The sequence below is a fragment of the Cheilinus undulatus genome, linkage group 14 (assembly GCF_018320785.1).
Source record: "Cheilinus undulatus linkage group 14, ASM1832078v1, whole genome shotgun sequence".
Lineage (NCBI taxonomy): Eukaryota > Metazoa > Chordata > Actinopteri > Labriformes > Labridae > Cheilinus > Cheilinus undulatus.
This window is the reverse complement of record NC_054878.1, coordinates 29,123,990-29,147,271: the sequence shown is the minus strand read 5'-3', so window position 1 is coordinate 29,147,271 and position 23,282 is coordinate 29,123,990. Positions and strand designations below refer to the sequence as shown.

The following is a 23,282-nucleotide window of genomic DNA, read 5'->3' as shown; positions in this document are numbered from 1 at the left end:
CAAATGTCCACTCTGATTAAAGGATAATCTGATTAGATTTGGGAGGTCATAGGTAAAAAGTCACAGCCATAGAGTCTCATCCCTTGCGTGTCAATGTAACATCTCAAGGACACAGATTTTAGTACAAATTTGCACAAATAACCACTCTAACTTACTGATTTAGACAGACTTTAGGGCAAATTGATTATAGGTCAAGGTCATTTGGCCTTATGCTCATTCCATGTTTGTAAATGCAATATCTCAAAAGCATTTTGAGGGATTTTCTTTAAACTTTGCACAAAGGTCCACTCTGACTTTCTGATAAAATGACTCAATTTCTGGGGTTATTGATCAAAGCTCAAGTTCATCAATTGCTTGTGAATGTGATATCTAAAAAAAACCTTGAGGGATTTTCTTTTTGATCCCCCTTCAAACTTTCACGTATACATTCATCTGCCACTTTATTAGGTACACCTTGCTAGTACTGGGTTGGACCCCATTTTGCCTTTAAAACTGCCATGGTACTTCATGGCATTCTGTAAACAAGGTGTTGGAAACATTCCTCAGAGATTTTGGTCCATATTGACCTGATAGCATCACGCAGTTGCTGCAGATTTGTCAGCTGCGCATCCATGATGCTAATCTCCCGTCCCACCACATCTCAAAGGTCATCTATTGGATTGGGATCTGGTGACTGTGGAGGCCACTACAACAGACTCATTGTCATGTTCAAGAAACCAGTTTGAGATGATGTGAGCTTTGTGATATGGTGCATTATCCTGCTAGAGGTAGGTGAGTACACTGTGGTCATAAAGGGATGGACATGGTCAGCAAATTTATTTATAAACTACAGCACAATTTTAAGCTAAAATATCTGTAGCTTTTGAAACTACATACATAAAATGGTCTATTGAATCACTGCAACTGTTATATTTTTAGAATGTGCAAAAACACAAGTTGAACCTTTCTCAAGAGCTTATCTAGTTTTGAAAAACATACTGTCATCAGAAAAATTAAAATCTGACATAAAGTGTAAGAATGACACAATGTATAATCACAGCTTCATTGCAAGGGACTACTTTCAACTACAGAAGTGTTGACACAAGAGGTGTGATGGTAATTATATTTGTTCCGAACCGTCACTGTTCTTTGGCCTGAATGGAGAAGAACTGCAATCACAGATAATAACTTAAACCTCATATTAAAGCGTTTTCCCACAACACAGCTGTTCTAAACCACAAGACTTGGTCTCCCCTACGACTTGGTATCAAACCTTGAAGAGAGAAAATAAATCACTGCCTAAAGGTTCAATGACTATAATCTAGACTCATTTATCTCCGGGCAGACAGATGATCAATGCTCTGACAACCTCCACTTTAGCAGAGATGAATTTGGCCACAGAGAATGGTTGCTTTGTTCACATTGTTATCATGATGTAGATGACAAAAGGCTAAGTCACAGATATGAAAAGTGACTGTGTACAAGGGTATACTCTACTCTGATGAAACAAAATCACTGAGGGAAGGAGGGGGTCTTTTTTAAATGTTTATGTTTTGACTAGTGCAATACACAGCAGAAAGAAGCTGTATTTTAGTTTGGTTCATAGTAAAGATTTGCACAAAGTATATTTCCTAACCATTTATCAAGGTATTCAAAACTAATTTCAAAGCAAAATGTTGCCATGTGGAGGCGGATAATTAAATAAGAACAAAAATGACATCCATAGTCGGGACTTTTCCTGATTGATTTGATCAAATTATTGCGAGGAACAGGAACAAGAGCATGTGAATGGAGACTTGTGTCCAGAAACATAAGCAAACACTTTACCAGATTTTGCCAACATGCTCTCTGGATAACAGCATAATCGAAAGATTTTATTTTATATATGAATCTTATATTCAAAGTGAAAAATTGCAAGTGTTTTGAACAGAAGATGCTAAAATGGATCAAGGTAACTGTCCCACTCAGAACATGTCTCTCCTCTCCAAAAACCCCACTACATCGTCCCGTCCAAGCTGAAAAAAGTCAATTAACTCACTCATTAGACAGTGAACGACATTCTTTGCATGCCTTCCCCCCCGACCCAGGGCTGGTTTTATGAGCCCATTAGTGGAAATGAGACAGAGGGAAGTGACCAGCCAATTTCCTGTCTGAGGAAACACAGCTCTGCATGTAAACGGAGGGACAAAACAAGGCCGACGTGCCCAAAGTGTGATTAAGTGGATGCTAACAGCTAACTCTGTTTGTAGGCTGGTTTGATGTAAACAGTGATTGCCGTCATGACTCATGTCCCGCTTTTCCGACCATGGAGCGGCGATTGACCAGGAACCAGAGATGACTCACACTAAGAGCAGACGTAGTGTAATTAACTATCAGTACATCACATTTCATCCTGATGGGATGCCTTACGGAGAATGATTCCTAGAGCTGCTTTAAGTTGTGATGTCACTTTAGCATGATGTCACTATTTAATAGCTAAACCTATAGAACTATTTATTTTGATATTTTTGTCACATGACTCATTACTAAAACACAATGGCTGAATTCTGCTTTATTCATAAAGAAAGTCTGGCACTTACATTCATGAAATAACTAGATTGCAAACATTACAGACTGAGCAACATTTCATAAATAAAACAGAACAAAATTCAGATGTCTAACCAGGATTAAATTATGTACGGACCAGTTTAAGAGGTAGATATGCAAATAGTGGCTAGCTTTATTTTCGTTAGCTTGAGCTAAAGCTCACATAGCTACATAGTTAACATTGCTAAGGAAGCCAATGTATTTAAGTTCGTTTTGGAAATGTGCGCTTTAGCGAACATAGCTAAATTCACTGTAACTACATAAGCTACGTAAATAATGAACTTTTAGGAACTTTTGGGCCAAAAATTAAGGCTGAAGCCAGGTGTAGCCATAGATATGGTGAGTAAGCCGCCTGAGGGGGCTGTAAAGGGGATTAAGGATTGGCAAACCCCCAGACGTGCTCTGGATGTCCTAGCGTGGTACCAGAAAATATAATCTGCCAAAAAAATAACAAACTCCACACCTTTAGGGCAGAGAAAGAGGTGAATATGGCGAGTCAGCACAGCCTAGGGTACTGTCAGGCTGGGTAGTAGAGTTTACCGTGAGCTCCTGGTCATGCTTTGGATGTCCCAAGGGCCCGAAAAAAACCACTGGCAGTCTCTAGGTGTATTACCAAGGTGTGAAAAGGCCTGGACAAAAGAGATGCCATCGAGCTTGACCAAGGCTTTTGAGCAACACGTGTAGGGCTAGGCGATTATGGCAAAAATCAAAATCACGATTAATTAGGCTTTTTACCTCGATTACGATTAATGAACGATTATTCCACCCCCAACCTCCGACCCTGTTTGGTCTATGACCATTTGTATTATTTTAAAGTGAATAACTGAGAGGAACATGCAGAGATTAACAATTATTGGTTATTTATTAAGACAACTGAAATCAAAATACACAGCATCAGTAGAGGGATATTACAAGAGGGAAAAAAAAAAATTGACATGGCAGATTTTCGTCGGTTATAGGCTCTAAATCTCGGTTCCGATTATTTTTCGATTAATTGCCCAGCTCTAAACACGTGCCAAAATGTGTCACACTTGTCTCTGCCCCCCCACCCCCCCCCACACACACACACACAGTGAGCTACTGAAAAGTACTGAAAAATATCAAAAGGTATTGTAGAGTATCAAAACTGCAAATATTTTGACAATCTTAGTGGTAGCTAAATTCGATACACAACTCTGTGTTAATGGTAAACAAAAAAAAAAAAAAAAAAAAAAACACAATCCGTAATTCTGTTACCAGAAAATGTGGTCAGGAAGCTGAGGATGCAAATGCAAGAAAATCTCTCCTAAATCTTCACAAAGACTCGCACTTTCACTCATTGTATAAATGGAACAACTCTTCAATCAAAAGACAGGATGACTCAGGGTTTCTTACTGCTTCCAAATTATTACAGGAAGCAGCTGTAGCGTAAATTGATTCACAAGCATTAGCTTATTTTCTCCAAAGCTTTTTAACAAAAAGTGCCAGGCTGTTATTTAAATATCAAAAGATGCAAAAACGTGAAGACAAACTGTCAAAGTTTTTCAAATCAACAAAGGACGTGCTGTTCCACTGCTCTTCTCCAGCCTGAGAACAAGTTGGCACTCGCAAAAACACACAACACTCCTCGGCTAAAGTTGGAAACTCCACTCAGCCAAATAAGTCCCTCTATTATACCCAAACACAATGTGTCTTTGTCAGGGTAAAGCCTTGGGGAGACAATGTAGCTGGATTTTCACCCCCCACTGACTCTGGAGGAGAGTCTGGGTCAATAACAACTCCGCTGATACACGAGAGGATTGAGAAGATTATGAAATTGAGTTCAATGGAAAACAATTGTGGCATTTAAGATTAATGGAGCATTAAAGGAGATATGAGTAACAAAATGAATATCTTATGTTTTAAAGTCAAAAGATGCTCTTTTTGTTGGATTTTATGTAGATTTGATGGCTGTATTGTTGGCTGGGCCAAATGTGAAAAACATGGAGATAAAATTTCACTGAACAGAAAACAGAGAGTTTTAAATCTTGTTGAACTCTCACCTGTGAGAGTGGGTGGCTATTTGAACTTTAAAATTACATGTTTTAAACATCAATTATTAACCATCAGTGTTTGGGCATGGATGGCTTGCTGCTGCAGACCTGCCCAAGAACAACTGCTACAGCTATCACCATCAGCCTTACATCTAATATTAATGCTAATATCAGAATGTCCTGTCTACTTACTGACATAGTAGTTATGCTAATATGGCACATATTGCTACCTTTATTACTGACACTGTAGCCATATTGAAAAAAAGATACGATTAAGATGGATTTACTGACAAGAAAGCCATAAAGTCATCTTTATCATTGTCCTTTATTTTTGTCCTTGTCTCTCTTCCTGCAGCTTTCTCACCCCTCATACTCCCAGTGCAAGTTCAGCAGACAGCTGTTCAACATAATTCTGGTTCTGCTTGAGGTTTCTGCCTGGTAACAGAAAGTTTTTTCCTTGCCACTGTGACTTTGCTTAACGTTTCTTAGGGCTGTGCCCACAAGAGTAAAGTCTAGAGCAGTGATACTCAATAAATGGATCAGGTCACTGAGTTCTTTTCAGTGAGCCGGGAAGGTGTGCTTTGGAAAAAATTGAGCCAAAATGCCTATGAAACTCTCTTAAACATGCTTGTTTTGTCCTGTATCTTTGTTTTTTTGTACTGTCTGTACTCTTTTTAATCACTAAATGAATCTGATTATTTGAAAAATTTCAGAAGGCCGGGTCACAAACTATCATTTTTAAGAGGGCTATTTACTGCACAAAATAATTTAAAAAGATATTTTTCTTTGATAAGAATGGTTATGATTCAGGTTAAATCAGGTTATTGCCGATTAAAAAATAATGAACTTGAAGCTCTTTGTCACGATTCCTGTTTAGGTGAGACAGTGTGTTTTAGATGTGTTTTGCTTTGGACAAAAATGCAGAACGACACAGCAGAACTGTAAATTAAGTGTCGCTTAGGACTCTGAACATTTGAAGTCATCATTTGTATGGAAATTGAAACCTATTGAAACCTATGGAAAATAGGTTCTACCATCAGTGGGACTGTCATTGTCACTGCTGGCTTTCACAGATTTTACTGCAGACCTTAAATGAATCTCATTTGACATTAACCAGTTATGTCCATGGTTATATCAAGCCAAAGAAGGGGGTCTTTTTGAGTCTGTACTGTTCTGTGTTTAATAGTAAGGAGGCAGCTCTAACGGGATATGAACTCTACAGAGATCTATTGTTCTGTTGCCGACCCCTCCCTCAACATATCTGAAGAATGACATCAGCCCCTTCCTGATTCTTCACCGTGTAAAGACCCTTAACCCCCCATCCCCTCCTCCTCCTCCAAACCTCCCCCTCTTCTCACATCCACGCCCTAATCGCCTCAGGAGTTCTGTTGGTGCGATCTTTTCACCTCCTGGAGTCAAGTGTGACCTCTGAGTTGGTGGATGTTTTAGGCCAGAGTTTGTTGCATAGAAAATGCGAAACACAAAAATATTCACAAGACTTTTGTGAGTAAATACTTTATGTGGTGGTAAAGGGATGGGACTTGTATATTCTCACTGTAGCTTCTTAAATGTTCTGTGAGGAATTACAGTTTGGCATAGATTTTAGCACCGCCTGTGGACATGTCACCTCTTAGCTGATCTTGCCTTGTGCATGCATAGGTCATGTCTAATGACAAAAATCTTATCCAGCTTTCTTTTGGGAGTTAAATGACTCACTTGAGCTGATCTTTTTGCTGTGAAATGTGTTAAAAAGGCTGTTTCTTCAGGAGGCATGGCCCTGTCTCAAGTGACACCTACCCCACAACAGAAGTTGAAGGCATTAAAAGCAACTATGAGGAAATAGTCAGCCTTGCAGCTGATGGGCTGGTTTACTCTAATAAAGTCATACAGAGGCACCACTATTGATTTAAGTCTGTATTATGATGTCCTTTTCTTTAATGACTTCTCAAAGGAGCTTTAAAAAAGGCATTTAAAAATGGTTCCCTGCCTTATTTTTGAAGAGCAAAGGCAAAGCTGGAGGTCAGGATTGACTTCTGCTTCATATAACTTAAAAAATTCAATCTATGGATCGGTTAGGCAGACCGACGCTGGCCCTAAGAGTTCAAAGAGCAATCCCTTTGGGTTAGGAGTCACAGTTCAAGGGTTGTCAATGTGCCAGTGGCTCCATGGGCCACAGCAGATCAAAGGCAGTTTTGGAAGACTGGACAGACGCCACACCAAGACGCTGCCCATGCTTTCCCAGCATGCCTGGTGTTTGACACCTCTACCTTAGTCTATCAAAGCTACAACCTCAGGGCACGCTGGTGAAACAGCAGGAGGCAAAAACTCTCAGGAAGCTGCTTCCTTCCTGCCCTGGCTCATCATCATCATCAACCGTCAAACGAGAGGCTCCAGCCGGCCCGGCTCAGGACTAAACAGCTAAGTTATACGGTTGTCAGGAAAACAGAGAAGAGGACTCAAACACAAGCTCTGTGGCTTTGAGTTATACAGAACAGAGATCTGAATTGGTGTTCACACTTACAGTCCCCACAAGTGGGTAGATGAAGCCAGCCCCGATACTGGCACGAACATCTCTAATTGGCAAAACGAATCCAGTGGGGACGCCCTTCTTGTCAGGCATGTGTGACAGGGACAGGTGAGTCTTAGCCATGCAGATAGGCAGTGAACCATAACCCTACACAAAGGCAAAGGGAGCAAGAAAATTGGTTAATAACTGAGAGAAAGTGAGGGACAAAGAGGCACAGTGATAAAGGATGAGCTGTGTGAGTCCTGTCAGTGATGAGTCAGTTGTTTTTTTTGCAGTAGAAGTGATCTCACCTGTTGATTGTAGTAATCTATCTTGGCCTCGGCCTCTGGAGACAGCTCGATGTCATCAGCTCCATACACTCTCTGGGCGATTGTCCTGATCTTCTCCACTATCGGCATCTGTGGGAATGGCGGTGCAGAAGAGACAAATGAGCGCTCAAGTCAAAGAGAATTAGATTTAGTGAATACACATCCGCATGATGTCAGGGGTTACTAAAAGCTACACAAATACAAATCACATCACTGAGCATGTTTGGTTATCATTTGTACTACCTGCTGCTTCTCTTTGTTGTCTTTCTGCAGTCTAAAGCATAACCATCCCTATTTGAGGATCCTTGTGCACATAAAACTGTTGCACCATGCATATTGGCAATTATACATACAAGAATTTGGAGAAATATAACATTGACATAAGTATTCAGGCCCTTTGCAAAAAACTTAAAATTCAGCTCAGGTGCCTCCAATTTCTCTGGATCTTTGCTGAGATGTTTCTACACCTTAATTGAGAGGTCCATCTATGATAAATTAAATTGACTGGACATGGTTTGGAAAGGCAAACATCTCTCTATAGAAGGCCTCACAGATGACTATGCATAGAGCAAAACTCAAGCTACGAGGTCAAAGGAACTGCCTGCTGAGCTCAGAAACAAGATTGAACATTTTCTTTTGACTGTACCATCAGGCTGCAACATAACAAAATGGAAAAAAAAGTGAAAGGGTTCTTAATACTTTCTGAATGCACCATGGAATGACTCATTGTTTGTGTTCGTTGAAAATGCACAAGAAAAAAAATCACACAATCACAAAAAAACAAAAATAGCAATTTGATTATTTTCCCAAATCATTCAGCTCCAGTGGACTTCATGTTAGAAATGCTGATTTCATCTGGATGAGAGGTGAAATTAAGGCCGGACAAACAAATTTCTTGGTTGCTGAAACAAACTACATATTTCAGCATATACCAAAAGCTGAAAACACACACAAAGCAGACAGTGACTGGATTTAGCTCAAGTGAAACATAAGCCCCCTGGCAAACAAACATAAGAGGAATACCTACCCTACATGTGTTGTAGATGTCATCACTTGTGTTCTTAACTGTATGTGTACATTTGTTTTTGTGCTATATCTTTGTTAAGTGTTGGCTGCTGTATGGTATGTCTGATGTCCACTTGATTGAAGTGTTATTGATTAGAATACTGTATCTTGTGATTGTAGGAATGTTTTTTTATTCTTGAATCTGAATTGTAAAGAAAGAAACATTCAAGTCTGAAAAGTTTTTACCAATGATTGAAACTGCTATGTAAACCAAGACTGTAAACATGTTTGTTTGTACTGTTAAATGGGCTTTTCATGGGGATTCCTTGGTATGAGCCAGCCTCAAGTGGCCACTCAAGAAACTACACTTAAGCATGGCCTTCCCCTTTCAACAGCAGAGTTTGCCCCTTGCTCTGACACATTCAGACCCATCCTCAGGAGGTGTAGCCTGTAAATATCTCTTTAGAAACAGGACAGTAGATCCATACATTTTTTATTTATTTCATTTCCTTTCCATCTACTTTTGTTTCATGTTTGTAAGGATTTACTTTTTGGGTGCAGCAGATGGGATTTGGGAAGGAAAGAAAAAAAAGCTTTACCAGGACTTTGAAAAGAGGGTTTAATTAAGTTCATCATTAAGGTGTTGTGCTTGGTGTACTTCTACTCCAGCCATTCATCACATATTGCACACTTTTCTTACCCTCCTGTGACATGTTGCCCCACACCCTCAGCACCAAGTCCCCCGTCATTCTGTTGTATCCTGAAGTCCACCCCGCTTGTGTGTTGCTTTCTACCACTTGCTCTGCTCACATTTCCTTTATGGATCCACTCTATCCCCCTGCTGCAAAAAGAGTCCTATATTCAGGACTCATTTAGTGTCTTTCCAACCCCTTATATTCCGCCTAGCTACCGCTGTCAACTAGTAAATAAATATGAAGAATGAATGCTGGACTGTCTAATCATGTCAACTGACAGGTCTAATTTCATGGCTCCCCAAATTGGATTTATTAAGTAAATCCTGGAACTATTGTATTACATTCTCGTTGTTCACTTGATTGTGAAGCTACATGCATTTGTAAAAGGTGCACGTTTACAAACACAGACACATGCATGAACATTAGCATAACAAGATCAGTTAATTTGAGTCACAACTTTCTCAAAGTCCCTAACTCAAACCAGCTGATGTTTTTATACCACCACATCCTCTGGCTGCAGTCCAGAGGTAAACATCATCATTCACTTTTAAATAAAAAACAGCAAAAACTCACAACAGACACAAGATATATAAATAAAAGTAAAACTATATTCCGTGGCGTTCTTACAATTCAGCTGAGAAACTTAGAGAGTGCTGATTTATCTCACCTCTGTGTGGTAGAGGAACTTGAAGTCACTTGGCCTGCTAGCAGCCTCATTCACAGCCTGTGCTAGCTCTATCGATCCTCGCCCGCCCTGAGCCCAGTGATGGCATGGCACAGCATCTGATGCTCCACACTCTTTGGCTATCTGGCATACAAGGTCAATTTCTGCCTGAGTGTCAGTCCTGAAAGATCATCATTGGAAAAGTTAGCAATGCTTGGTGGCATATTACGAACTGTGTGTAAAAACAGACAAAATCTTATGATTTTATAAATTCACCATTTCATTATGACTGTTGTCTATTTATTTACGGTTCATTAAGGAATAAATATTCTGACTTTGGAGAAGTGTGTCTTACTTGAAGACATTGAGTGCCACTACAACTGGCACCCCAAACATGTGTGCAATTTGGATCTGCTTCCTGAGATTGCTGCGGCAACCACCTGCAACCAAGCTGAGATTCTGCAGGCAAAAGAGACAAAAAAAGAAAATCAGCACAAGTTCAGATTATAATTCAACCAATGCTATATGATAGGAGAGCACATGTGAGTCATAATCATAATCATAATCAGAATCAACTTTATTGGCCAGGTATGTGTGTACATACGAGGAATTTGACTCTGGTTAAACTTTGCTCTCTTAGCACACAGATATATATATATATATATAATAAATACACACTATGAGCATTAATACACACTATGAACATTGAACACATTGACTTATATATACAAACAAGAGAATGAAAGGTGCAAAGGGTGCTTGGTGATAGACTATGACTATAAACATATGCAATTTTGAAGCTGGGTGATGAACATGATGTAGATGAAGCAGTTGAACATGATTATAGTTATGTCATATTTACAAGACAAAGTTAAGAGTTCAGTTCTGTTCTGTTCTTTTAGTTCTGTGGCCGTTAAGAGTTCAGCAGAGCAACAGCTTGAGGGAAAAAGCTGGCTATGTGTCAGCTGGTTTTGGCATACAGTGCTCTATAACGCCTTCCTGAGGGGAGAAGCATGAACAGTTTGTGTGCGGGGTGTGAGGGATCTGCAGAGATGTGTCCATCGTGGCAAAACTTTGACAAGGGCCAAAGACAGACAGATGCTTTCATTGTTAATACCTTTATTTTAGTGATTTAATGCTTTTTTTATATAGAAATAACACTGGATGGGTGTTAAACTTGGATTTAGGAGAAACACCCTCAAGGCAATTAAGGAAATCAAATCATATTGTATTATATAATAGCTTATTGTATCCTATAGTTTCATATTGTAACATATAGTACTGTACTGTATCAAATAGCACCGTATTGTATTGCGCCATAAAGCAGCATATTGTACAGTACATTATTGCATGGTATTTTATTGTGTAGTACCACATCATATTGTATCATATAGTACCGTATTGTGTTGTATGCTATAGTACCATTCTATATCCTCTCATATTGTACCGTATTGTTTCATATCATGTTGTATCCTAAAGTGTGAATGCTTAACTTTAAATGAGATTCTTTCCTATTTACCAATTTAGCTGCATTTTTATAAACAAGTTCTATGCCTTGGTAACAATCAGTTTTCATCTTTGATATGGTGCATTGTTAACATTTGGAGTCATAATATGGTCAGATATTGTACAGCAGCATATAGGGGAATCTCCCTACTGTGGAAAAACACACTAAAACTGCAGGTTTCCTGCTGTGTATTCATTCATCAATTCTCACATTGTATAACATTATGAGCAGAAGTCCAGGTTTCCCCGAGCATATTTAGAAATTATTGTACAGTTGCTCCAGTTTGACCAAAGTAATTTTGTTTTGCAGTGTGTTTGTGTGTAAATATGTTTGAATGTATGTGTATAAGCAACCTCATGCTCAGAGGAGTAAGGCTGTACAGGTCTATAAATTAATTTCCCTGGTTCTGTTCTACTTCTGGTTCTCATTACTGGCTTCACAATTAACTTATACTCCTTCATTATTTACTCAGCTGAAGGAGCAGTGATTCCAGCCAGATATGAACATGCACACACACACACCAAAAGAATCCAAGCCCCAAATATCCGGAAACCACATGCAAAGGTCTATTTGTGCTGTTAATCAAATAAGTGCCCTTAACCATGTTAGTGGGCGAAGTTTTTATCCACAGAGGCAGGGAATTTCAATGTCTGTGAGAATACAGCTGGAGGCCTGAGGCTGATAGGTTCACTACAAGCTGAAGCTTCGACTATTTCATCACATAAATGTCTAAAATGTGTTTTTTCCAGCTTAAACCATCATTTAACCTAAAAGACAAACCTGTGTGAACTGTCATCTCCATGCCTCTTAGATTTATCTGACTCTTCTACAGGTCAGGGCTGCAAGAGGCCCCTAAGGGCATGCTGGGAATGTCAAGGGCCACAAAACCACATCTAGAGGGTGCTGAATGGCCTCTCAAAATGCATTTCTTCCATGACAAATCCCTCAAAAACACAAAACAAGCAGCCATGCTGATAAAAAAAAAAGCCTTATGTTAATGAGAAGTTGTTTGTTTGGAGTCTCTCGACGGGCATTTAGAGAAAACCAACTTTAATTTGCCGGAAACATCTTGATCTTTACATCATAATGTAATAACATTGGCTCAGCGGATTATTTTCTAACTTGATTATAAACCATTTATTACCATACAGTCAGAAAGCTTAACACAATTATAGTGCATTCAGAAAGGCTTCAGACCCCCTTTACTTTTTTATTTTTGTTATGTTGCAGCCTGATGCTACAATCATTTAAATTCATTTATTTCTCTGTGACCTACCCCATAATGACAACGTGAACAGAATTTTAGAAATGTTTGCAAATTTATTAAGAATTGAAAACTGAAATATCAGGTTGACAAAAAATATTCAGAACATTTGCAACAACACTTAACATTTAGCTTAGGTTCCTCTCATTTCTCTGTATCTTTGCTGAGATGTTTCTACACATTGATTGGAGTCCACCTATGGTAAATTAAATTAATATGAAATGATTTGGAAAGGCTTACACCTTTCTATAGAAGGCTTCGAGGCATACAATGCATATCAGAGCAAAAAGCAAGATATGCAGTCAAAGGAACTGCCTGAAAATCTCGGAGGCAGGATTGATGCAAAGAACAGATCTGGGGAAGGCTGCAAAACATTTCTGCTGCACTAAGGGCACCTGAGAGCACAGTGGACTTGATAATTCTCAATGGAAGAAGTCTGGCACAACCAAGACTCTTCCAAGAGCTGGTCGCCCAGCCAAAGTGAGCATGGCTCATGGCTTGTTTTTGTTTCTCTGATATGCACTGCCAACTTTGAAGCCTTCTATTGAGAGATGTGCACAGTTCCAAACCCATGTCCAATCAATTCAATTTACCACAGGTGGACTCCAATCAAGGTGTAACAACATCTCAGCAATGATCCAGAGAAATGGGAAGCACCTGAGCTGAATTTCAAGAGTTGTTGCAAAGGATCTGAATACTGATGTCAATGTAATATTCTCTTGATGAACGTGCAAAAATTTCTAAAAGGATGTGGGTACTCAGTGTAGATCAGTGAGGAAAGAATGAATTCAAACAACTGTAGCATCAGGATGCAACATAACAAAAATGAAAAAAGTGAAAGGGGTCTCACTTTTGAGATGTGCTGTATCTGTAAATATTTTTTATCTATGTGGATGCTTTTAGAACATAATTCTATGTATTGTTTTGTATCTACATTCTTCTTACCTCATCAATGTATTCTCTGGGAAGAGGTGCACCAGCTGACACCTGAACAAAAGTAGAAAAATAACAAATATACACATTAATTAATAATCTCTTTAACCCATTAAAAACAAATGGTACACTGCAGAAATTTAGTTTGCCGTGGAAACCATAGGAGGGCATGCATCCATCCATCCATTTTATTCCAATCTATTTCCTTGTGATAATGAGCAAGTTCTAGTTTTTGCCTAAGATCTTTATGTATTTGTGCTATCCCAGGATAACAATATGAGGTGTCCTGTGATGACAACATAATTTGTTAAGATCTCTACATGACAAAAACCCCTTTATCCCCCCCAAAAAAACGTCAAGATCTCAAGAAAATATCTTAGGTTTGCTTGTTATCACAGGAAAATGGAGTAAAACAAAATGTATGGATGCAGTTTTCTTACATTGCTTCATTTTTCACATTAAAACACCTTCATATGCCGCTGATAATCTGAAGCATCTACTAAATATGCTCATACTTCTTTAGTCATTACTGATGTGATTTGACTGAAGGTCATCCATTTTTTTCTTGGAGACAGAGGCAAACTCCAAAAGTTTGAGCTTTCCGAAATGCTGTCCTGCCCTTTAATGTCCTGCTTGTATTTGGTGTCTACAATGGGGTCGTTGATGTATGGTTAAGTAAGAATCCAGAACAGCAAAGAAGAAAAAAAACACAGGAATATAAATGCTGTTAGAGCAAGTAATGCCACAAATTTCAGAGAATTTCACAAAAGGGGCAATGAAATCTTTATGCAACCTTGTGATGCACCTCGGTACATACAAATCTATTGTCTGTACACAAAGTTAAATATAATGTCATTGAGTAATCTTGTTAAACAGTAGAGGAGCCTTTTCATGACTTCACACTCCTCATTGTTTTGTAAAATTGGGACTTTTTCCATAAGAATGTCACATACTTGTTTGTGTTCTTGGAAATCCTTTATGCCACTGGTAATCTAATTCTACTCCAGCAGATTAAATGTCTGGGTAAAAGCCAGACAGGAAGAGACACAGGTGGCCTAGAAGAGATGTCTTAGCCTTATGTACTGTAGCTGTTATCCTGGTTCAAATCCAGCCTGCACCACTCTCTGCATCCCTAGTTACTTTACTACTCTATCCACTGTCCTATCTGAATAAAGAAATAAAAGCCCATCAAACAAATCTTAAAACTTCCAGATTGTAACCTTCGACTCCCACATAGTCCATCTGCACAGTGTTCGTTCTGTGCCATAAACTGCTCAACTTTCTATTCCAGGTTTTGGGTGTCCCTGGCCCACCCTGTGGTCTGTCTCTGGTGAATGCCATGCCAGTCACACCACTCTGCTCTGCTTTACTTGAGACACGCGTTGAGTCTATTTTCTGTGCCCTCAGCCAGCATGTGCTAATCCGCACAAGGCAAATTGACTAAAACAGGAAGAGACATGGGAACACACAGAACATCCAAATAAAACATCCAAATAAAACTCCAGGTACAAAGTGCTGATCATTTGTCTCATCACTAAATCAACATTATATAAAAAGAGGAGGCAAATCAACCACAGAAAGGCAAAGGAACATGGTGTTAATAGGTTTTTCTCTTTCCTCCTGCATGAACCTGTTGTCCATATACTCAAAGCTGAACTGTGCTGCACCCTACTCCAAAATAGACCCAGTGGCTAAGGACAGCCATCAGTCAGATCAAAACCATGGCGTGGACAGAATGCTGTGCAGACACACTGTGAAATTTGTCAGCTAAGCAGCTGGAGGCATATTTCGTGCTTGTTTATTTCCTTGAGCAGGGGAGGCATTAGAAACTAATTCCTGCTGTTTCATGGTGATTTAAGATGTCAGAGTTCACCCAAATGCCCCAAAGTTGAGGATTCTGCTCTCACTGTGGTTGTACAACCGAAATCAAATATGCCAGATATTCACATGACCAGTCAGGAGCAGCTAGTCAGGCCATACTCAGGTCATGGTAGGCTGTCATGTCCCCCTGTACACAGCATGACAAACAACGCACAATCCAACTGAATGTCGGTACGGCTTCCAAGTGAGTCACGCAACTCAAAATTTGTGTCTGAATCGGATGAAACTTGCACAGTGTGCACCCAACTTTAGACTGCACTTAGATATCTAGACTTTATTAAATGAGAAACAAATGAGGTTTTAAGGTTTTATGTGTTTTTGGTGTTTTGTTGACTCACATTTGGTCCCCCACCGTGCATCTTCAATGCTCGGACTGTTGCAACCAACACCACCACGTTTGGTCTGAGCCCTGAAGCACGACATTTGATGTTGAAGAATTTCTCCATCCCAATGTCCGCCCCAAAACCAGCTTCTGTCACTGTGAAGAAACGCATGAGAAATTCAAAAAGGGACAACAGAACATGAAAACATAAACTTAAAAAGAAGTAGTGATTATACAAAGTTTTTTTTATGTATACACATGTTGACATCTTGTAAAAATCATGACAACAAGAGCTAAGTCTGTGTTTCAGTCTGTACACTGTATTGAGAATTGGTTCACTGTGAGAGACAGAGTCTACAGTGTGTATGGTTCCTACACACAGGCCTCTTGAACAAGCTCCAAGCAAAACAAATCATCCACCTGGAATGATGGTCTTGTTAAGATAAGGCTTCCTGGTACTGGTAGTGTGTATGTGTGTGGCAACACTGTACTCAGTCAGAACTCTGGAGGAATATTTCACACTTAGATTTTTAAGTGAGGTTTTAATATTCATCTGATTTAGTGCAGGCGATTCGGCCTGGTTCAAACACTGCAATTTGAACCTTGAGGAGAAAGATACCTGCATGTATGATGGAGTCTTTGGTGGTGTTTGTCATGAAAATATAATGGAGCCATGTAACATCTGTATTACATGTAAACCTTTACAAAGTGTTTGTAAGGGTGCACTGTTTCCTAGTTCATCAATATTGATTACAAAGACTAAAAAGGATAAAAGGCAAAAGTCTAAATATCTAGTCTTCAGTGCATTTTGTGGCTCATCAATGAAGCCATTGAGTTGAAGGAAGAAGTTTCCCTTACAAATCCATATAATGCAAATGTTTAGTCTCCTCTATCCACAAGAAAATAAGTTATGGCTCAACTTAAAAGCTACAGTTTTCAGAGGACCAAACATCCATGTTCATCCGTGCCACTTTGTGCTGCAAAAATACAAAGATTGACTAGAAAGGGAGCAATCTGCTATGAAATGCACGGTACAGACTGGACACCACACAAGTGACTTTGTGGACACTGAGCATTACTCTAAACAGTCTGCTTTCATGTTCTGTCTGAATCATCAGTGCACGTGGGCAGCCTGTGTGTAGAACACAATGACAAACAGCTGACCCCATAAACATTTTAATCAAATTAAAAGGATTATAAGGAAACATGACCAGGAGGACCATCAAACAAATTAAATTACAGTGATAAATTACATGGATGTATTTTATGTGCTTGTGTGTGTACATAGTTAGTTCATAGAGATCAATAAAGCTGTCAAGAGCTTATTTGTAACTCTTACTCAGAGATGGAAAATGTAGTATTTTAGTCACTATAGATTGTATATTAAGATAGACACACTAACTGTTGCCTAGAAGTGAAACAAAATAAATTTAGAGCTCCCCCTGCTGACTGGCTGCAATATGGATTATAAACCCCACCTCCTCCATGGCAACAGATGGGATATTATCAAACTAGAAAACGAAAAAAAATAAAATCTCAAACCTGTGTTCATTTTTCTCAATAGTTAAATTTAATTATGTATTTTGATCTCAAAAAGAGTGGATGTGACATCATGATTAACAGCTCTGTTGACAAATGTGGCACCTTGCAGTATTTTCAACTGGATAAGCAGAATAGAGGGGGAAAGACAGGAAAACATAACAGCAACCAGAAATAGTCATTGAGTTTTTTTATAAACGCGTCTACAGCAGGGGTGTCAAACTTCCAGCCCGTGGGCCACTTCCGGCCTGCCTGCAGGTGTCATCCAGCCCACAAGACGTTTGGGGCAAAAGAGGCCAATTCTAAAAAATATATAATAATTTTCAATATTTACTTCTTGAAATATCTAAAATACAGATTTTTTCCATTTATTATGATTTATGTATAATCAAAGCAAAGGAAGAGTTTAATATGATGCAATAAATGAGTTAAATATGGCACGCTGAACTCTCTTTAGAGCAGGGAGTGACATCATAAAAAAGACGCACGGCAGGGCGCATACCATGCAGCAGCAGCATCACCTCAGCTCAGCAAAAATAATGTCCATAGGAAAGGCTGATACAGACTGCATGCTTTCCAAGATTGAAGGAGAATCATTTCTTTTGTCTAGTTTTGCTCCAACAAGTAGCAGAGATGTTATCAAAGATGAAGAACTAAGCACATGAGCACAGCTGCACTCCATTCTCTCATCCTAATGGAGTCCAGTCCTGTCCGCACCTCAGACTAGCTTCTTGCATGTCAGGTCTTAACGAATGTGAGGTTTTTGCCTTTCCAAACAAAGCTTCTTCTCCTGAGTTGGCTAATAGCAGCTGCTCTAAGGATAACAAATATTTTCACTCTCCCTGCCTCAATCTCCCGACATATTTAATTTTTCATTATAATAAAATTTTAATGCCAAAGCAAGATCAACTAAATTTATTTACATACAATCTAGTTTTATGTCTACAAGAAGTGAAACTTTAGTCTTGATCGCTTAAGTTTGAACAGTAAACAGTTTTTAAATCCTGTACTGTATTTTACTCCAGGTCTCATCAGAGGGTTAAAATTCCTCTATTAATGGTTAAAAATGTCTTTATAACTTAACATTCAATCCCAATCTGGGCACAGTCTGTCATATGAAATGAGAGGTCTATTTGTTTGGTTGAGAAGCTGCATTAAAAGGTGTCCACATGCAGGGATGTCAGAGAGATTCCAGTAGAATGACAAATGTGGTAGCGCACCAGTGAGGGAAAAATTTCTGTAAGATCTTCCTCACTCTGACTTATTCTCCAGAGTCTGATCTCTTGACCCTGTGCACTGATCCCAGGCCAGGTGAAATAATCTCGGGGTCAGATCAGATATTGTGGACAACAGGTTGCAGTTTCACAGCTGTAAACAGTCATGCTGAATGTATATTCATAATGAATATTCCAGTCTTATAAATTCATCATCAGTGGACTCTAAAAACACTGAAATTTGAAATAGTCATATGATACAGGGGCAGCATGATATTTTTGTGTAACTTGTTTATATTTCTTGCAGGTAAATCCTGTTTAAAGTAGCTAATTAACATTGTTGTGTGTAAACTCATTAAATGGTACATGCATTAATATTGGATAATTGATATTCATAAATATTCAAGCAGCCTACATATCTGTCTTTGGTTGAATTGATGTTGCTAAAAAATAGTCGTGCCGCAGGACATCTCAGTGGAGCAAATTAGGACTCAAACCCAAAATGAGTTTGACATACCTGGTCTACAGCAAAACAGATTCTTGTGCCTATCTAAAGCAGATTGGAAGAACCTGAGGAATCTTGAATGTTCTATCAGGGAGTTAAAAATATACTTAAGCAGAAAAAGTAAGCAGAAGAAGTGTGTCATCAATCCCACAGTCCAACCAGATCACCTCTGCACATGTCTCGACTCCAAGTTATGGTGTCTGTACAACATGTCAGCACCCATCTTGGAGGTATTTTGGCTTCACTTGAGTGCAATGGTAGAAGATGGAGATGTATTGTCCATATTAATGCAAAGTCAGTGATATCAGTTTAAAATTAACTTAATATATTCTATGAAACAGAAAATAAAAAGACCTAAATACCAATCATTTTTTTAAAGCAACCACTGTTTATGATGATCATTTACGTGGCCGAGAAGAGAAAAGAGTAACAATATTTTTTTAGGTTGACATCTTGGCTTTACAAAGCATGCCTTTCTATGGCTTAAGTAAGAAAATGTATTTCCATGAAGAAAACTAACACTCTTCTCCTTGTGGTTCCCTGAATTCCAAGAGAAATTGAGATTTATTTCACCAGAGATACACACGTAAAAGCACTACAATGAAGCCAGAGGCAGATATTATTTTAAAAAAGAAGAGAGATATTATAAGAGAGGAAAAAGGGGGAATTGAAATTAGAGGGACAAGAGAAATCTGCGTGGGAAGCAGAAGGAGAAGAACAAGAGGAGCAATACTTTGGTGGAGGTTTAAAGAATTTGAAGAATAAGTTGGACTATAAATAAGAGTACTGACACAAAGAAGACATTGTAACTCACAAGTCTTAACAGCAATAAAGAAAGCCAGATAGATGTGCACAAGAGTGTAACTCAACTTAATGTGGCCAAATACAACTGAGAAGAGAGTCCTGTTTCTGGTTAGCACCACGCGAGAGGCTTGGCTCTGACTACTGAACAAGGCTGCCAATGAATATCACATTCTTGGGTTCAGGATCTGTGAATATTTCAATAAATATGACACCCTCCCACAAATCTAACATACCAGTACTCATAAAACATATGCTCAATAAATCAGAGCAGAGTAGAGCAGGAGGAGGAGTTTAGAAACAAAGACAGAGTGTGTAATTATGGCATGACATTACACCAAGCGGGAGATCGACCTCACAGGATGTCATTTAGGAAACACTCAGGTTTCCTGCTCTGTGTGACAACCTTGAACTGTCCAGAGAGCAGGAGGAGAACAAGAGGTCGAAGCTGCCGCTTGAAAGAAGAAAGAAGAAGGCTGAATGGTGAAACTAGCAGCTATGCATGGGTAAAAACACCCATGCCAATATAAACAGCAACAATATAAGTGGAAAGAAGCTTGGCATAACAAGACCATCTACTTTATGATGGAGATTTCCCAGAATAAGCCATGCTTGATCCAAACAGCTGCTTATTATTTTTATTATAATCACATATTAGTTTCATTAAACAAGTGTCTTTAAAATGTGCAAAATAGAGAAGAATCATGCATATTACTTGCTCAATTTGTGCTATACACTTTTGTTTAAATTTTCTGATTTGGAATCACCAACTAAGGTATGAACTGCTGTTTAAACTTAGTGCTTGAGAAGTTAAACATTTCGAAAGGATCTCAGTTTCTCAGATGTTTTGCTAAAAGCCTGAAGGATTTGTTGCTTGAGTTCAGGGGAGGCTATGCAAAGTGGGAAATGTAACAGCATGTAAGGATCGGGGTTATCTGTTTTTAATGCTCCAGACAGTTAATGAAACATGAATCCTTCACATCTGCCATATGGAATTCATCTCCCAGCAGCCCCCTCCTACAGCAGCATTTCTCCATTTCAACTCTAGATTCCAAAGTGACTAAAGGAACCACAATAAAACAGAAACTAAAGATGCATGGCCATGGTTTTGTTCATACACATCCACACAATCTTCTCTGAGTTCATAAGGAGTTCATGTACCTCATCTGCCACAAGAGAAGCACTCTTAATTAAAGTGAACTCTGTATTACTTTAAGACACTTTGGTGTGGTGGTGCACAGTCAGACACTGACAGAGTCATTTAGGTTTAACATAGTTAGGTTCACATTTTGATCTTTGTTGCTTTGTCAAAGCTTTTATCACCTTGTATTTGTCATATTAAAATGTAAGATTGAGTAGCCTGGCATCTTGTTAAAATAAATACTTGAGCAATCAGGTAATAGATTCATCATCCCAAATGTATCCCTTATTTTAACCCATACACATGTTTTAAACGTTTGTCATTCCAACACAAATAGCTCCTTTTATTTGAATTTTACTTGAAGTTCCATCCATCCATCCATCCATCCATCCATCCATCCAATTTTTCTCATTTAATGGGTTTAGGGAGAAAAACATTTTAAAAGGCAGAGTCTTCAGTCTTCCCTGCATGTTAGTTTTAATTCTACTAAACTTTCGCTCCCAGTCTGAAGCAACTATGGGTGTTTCCCATGGGTGTTTTGTATTTTTCTTGAAAACAGCTTTCTGCTGTGTAAACAAACGAGATTGGTAAAACCTGTGAGAGTAAAAACCAGTGCAGGAAAGTTTAACTGTTGAGTAGAACTCTAAAGATGGGAGATTATTCTGAGTTATTCAGAGTTACTGTGTCTTTTTGACTCCAACTAACTTCCAATCATTTCCAATAAGGATGAAGAATATCATCTGCACAATATCAATTTGGGTAAATATTAGCTTAAAAGCTCAATTATCAGTACTGGCAAATATGAACATTTCTGCCAATTTTTCCAGCCAATAAATCAGCCGATAGAATAGGCAGAATTTAAACTTTATAGTGTGCTCTAAGGACTACAGTTTAAGGTCTGAGTTACAGCTAGTTAATTTTTTGCACATGAAACAATCTTTTTTCTTTTTCTGAAAGTTTATGTGTATATCAGTATTGCGATTTGTATTGGCTAAAATGAGTGTGCCCCAGGGATCAGTTTTGGGACCTCTGTACTTGCTTCCTCTGGGGCACTAATATAAAGACAAGGTGTTTTATTACATTTTTCTGCTGATGACACTCAGCTGTACCTGTCCTTTAAAGCCACTGGCCCTGGGGAGCTGAGTGCTTTGATAACTGTATTGCTGATATTAAAGACAGGATGTCAGAGAATTTCCTGTAGTTGAATCCCACAAAAATGTAAGTCCTGATAATTGGGTCCCTGCAGATGGCAAAAAAAGTTCTGCTCTCTGCTGGGCCCTTAGTGGATTGCTTTACACCAACTGCAGGGAATCTCTGCATCTGGTGTGACAGCTATTTGAATATCAGGCAGCATTCCACAATGTAACGTCTGTTTCAAAAAGATTTACCAATAACTATAATTGCTTTGTCTTTTTGATCCAGCATCAAGTGAACAGTTGAGGAGCTGCAGTTTTTTGGAGAGGGGTCTGGCTGCAGACTGACCTTTCTAATGACAACTCTAACAAACCTTTCATCTGACCGTTCTTACTACGAAAGGGAAATGCTAGAAATTGCCTGTACAACTTATTTCCAGTTATAGATTTTTTTTTCCTAAATTCAACTTAATTCAAAAACAAAGTCTGGCAGTTACAATCATGAAATAACCACACTGCAAACACCACAGACCAAGCAACATTTCATAAATAAAATAAAGAAAAAGGTCAGAGGTCTAGTACAGGATTAAATTATGTATGAACCTGTTTTAGAGGTGGTTAAATGAAAATTGACTCATTTTAGCTTCATTAGCTTTAGCTGAAACAAACATGGCTGTGCTAGCTACTTTATTAATGTTACTACATAAGCCAATGTTTCCTACATAGCTTACATAGCTGCTATGTTAGCTTAGCTTTATCTACATCAGCTGTGTAGCTTTTGTTATCTAGCAACGTAAGCTTTAGCAAACGTAGCTAACACTAACTTAGCGACACAGATAAAACAGGTCCTTAGCTTACTTAGGTGCCTTGTGAGCTTAGCTTTAGCTCCATTAAATGTGTAAATCTGAGCACTTAACTGAGCTACATGAGCTATGTTGCTGCATTGGAATGTTTTCATTAAGGACAAGCTTTTTCATGTATCAGACTGTTAACTCCGCTTTACAAAGAGTTTTGTAATTACACTTTGCAGGTCAGATTTTCAACTTTTAAATTTTGGCATGTGACTGTGACTTGAACCCTGACTTGACCCTAAATAGAAGTTTAATCAATTTTATTTTGAAAGTTTTAGCATGTATTTCCATTCAGTTTTCTTTATATTGTTTATATTATATTGTTTCCAAAGCTAGATAAAAAATAGTTGTCTGTGAGCAGAGAAGTTTTTATTTCTTGACTTTGCTGTTTAGTTGTTATTCCTTTCTGTAGTGA

The 23,282-nt window shown here is 38.6% G+C and overlaps 1 protein-coding gene across 1 annotated transcript in view; it reads right to left on the bottom strand.

The window, feature by feature from the left end:
* The window catches only part of mthfd1l (methylenetetrahydrofolate dehydrogenase (NADP+ dependent) 1 like), a 51,978-nt gene that overhangs the window by 912 nt on the left and 27,784 nt on the right, over window positions 1-23,282 (bottom strand). Inside the window, exons 21-26 of the mRNA XM_041806038.1 lie at window positions 15,700-15,839; window positions 13,493-13,534; window positions 10,132-10,235; window positions 9,780-9,957; window positions 7,395-7,502; window positions 7,099-7,251 (exon numbers count right to left, since the gene is read on the bottom strand). Coding sequence (XP_041661972.1) covers window positions 7,099-7,251; window positions 7,395-7,502; window positions 9,780-9,957; window positions 10,132-10,235; window positions 13,493-13,534; window positions 15,700-15,839 — 725 coding nt within the window. The remainder of the gene's footprint in view (window positions 1-7,098; window positions 7,252-7,394; window positions 7,503-9,779; window positions 9,958-10,131; window positions 10,236-13,492; window positions 13,535-15,699; window positions 15,840-23,282) is intronic.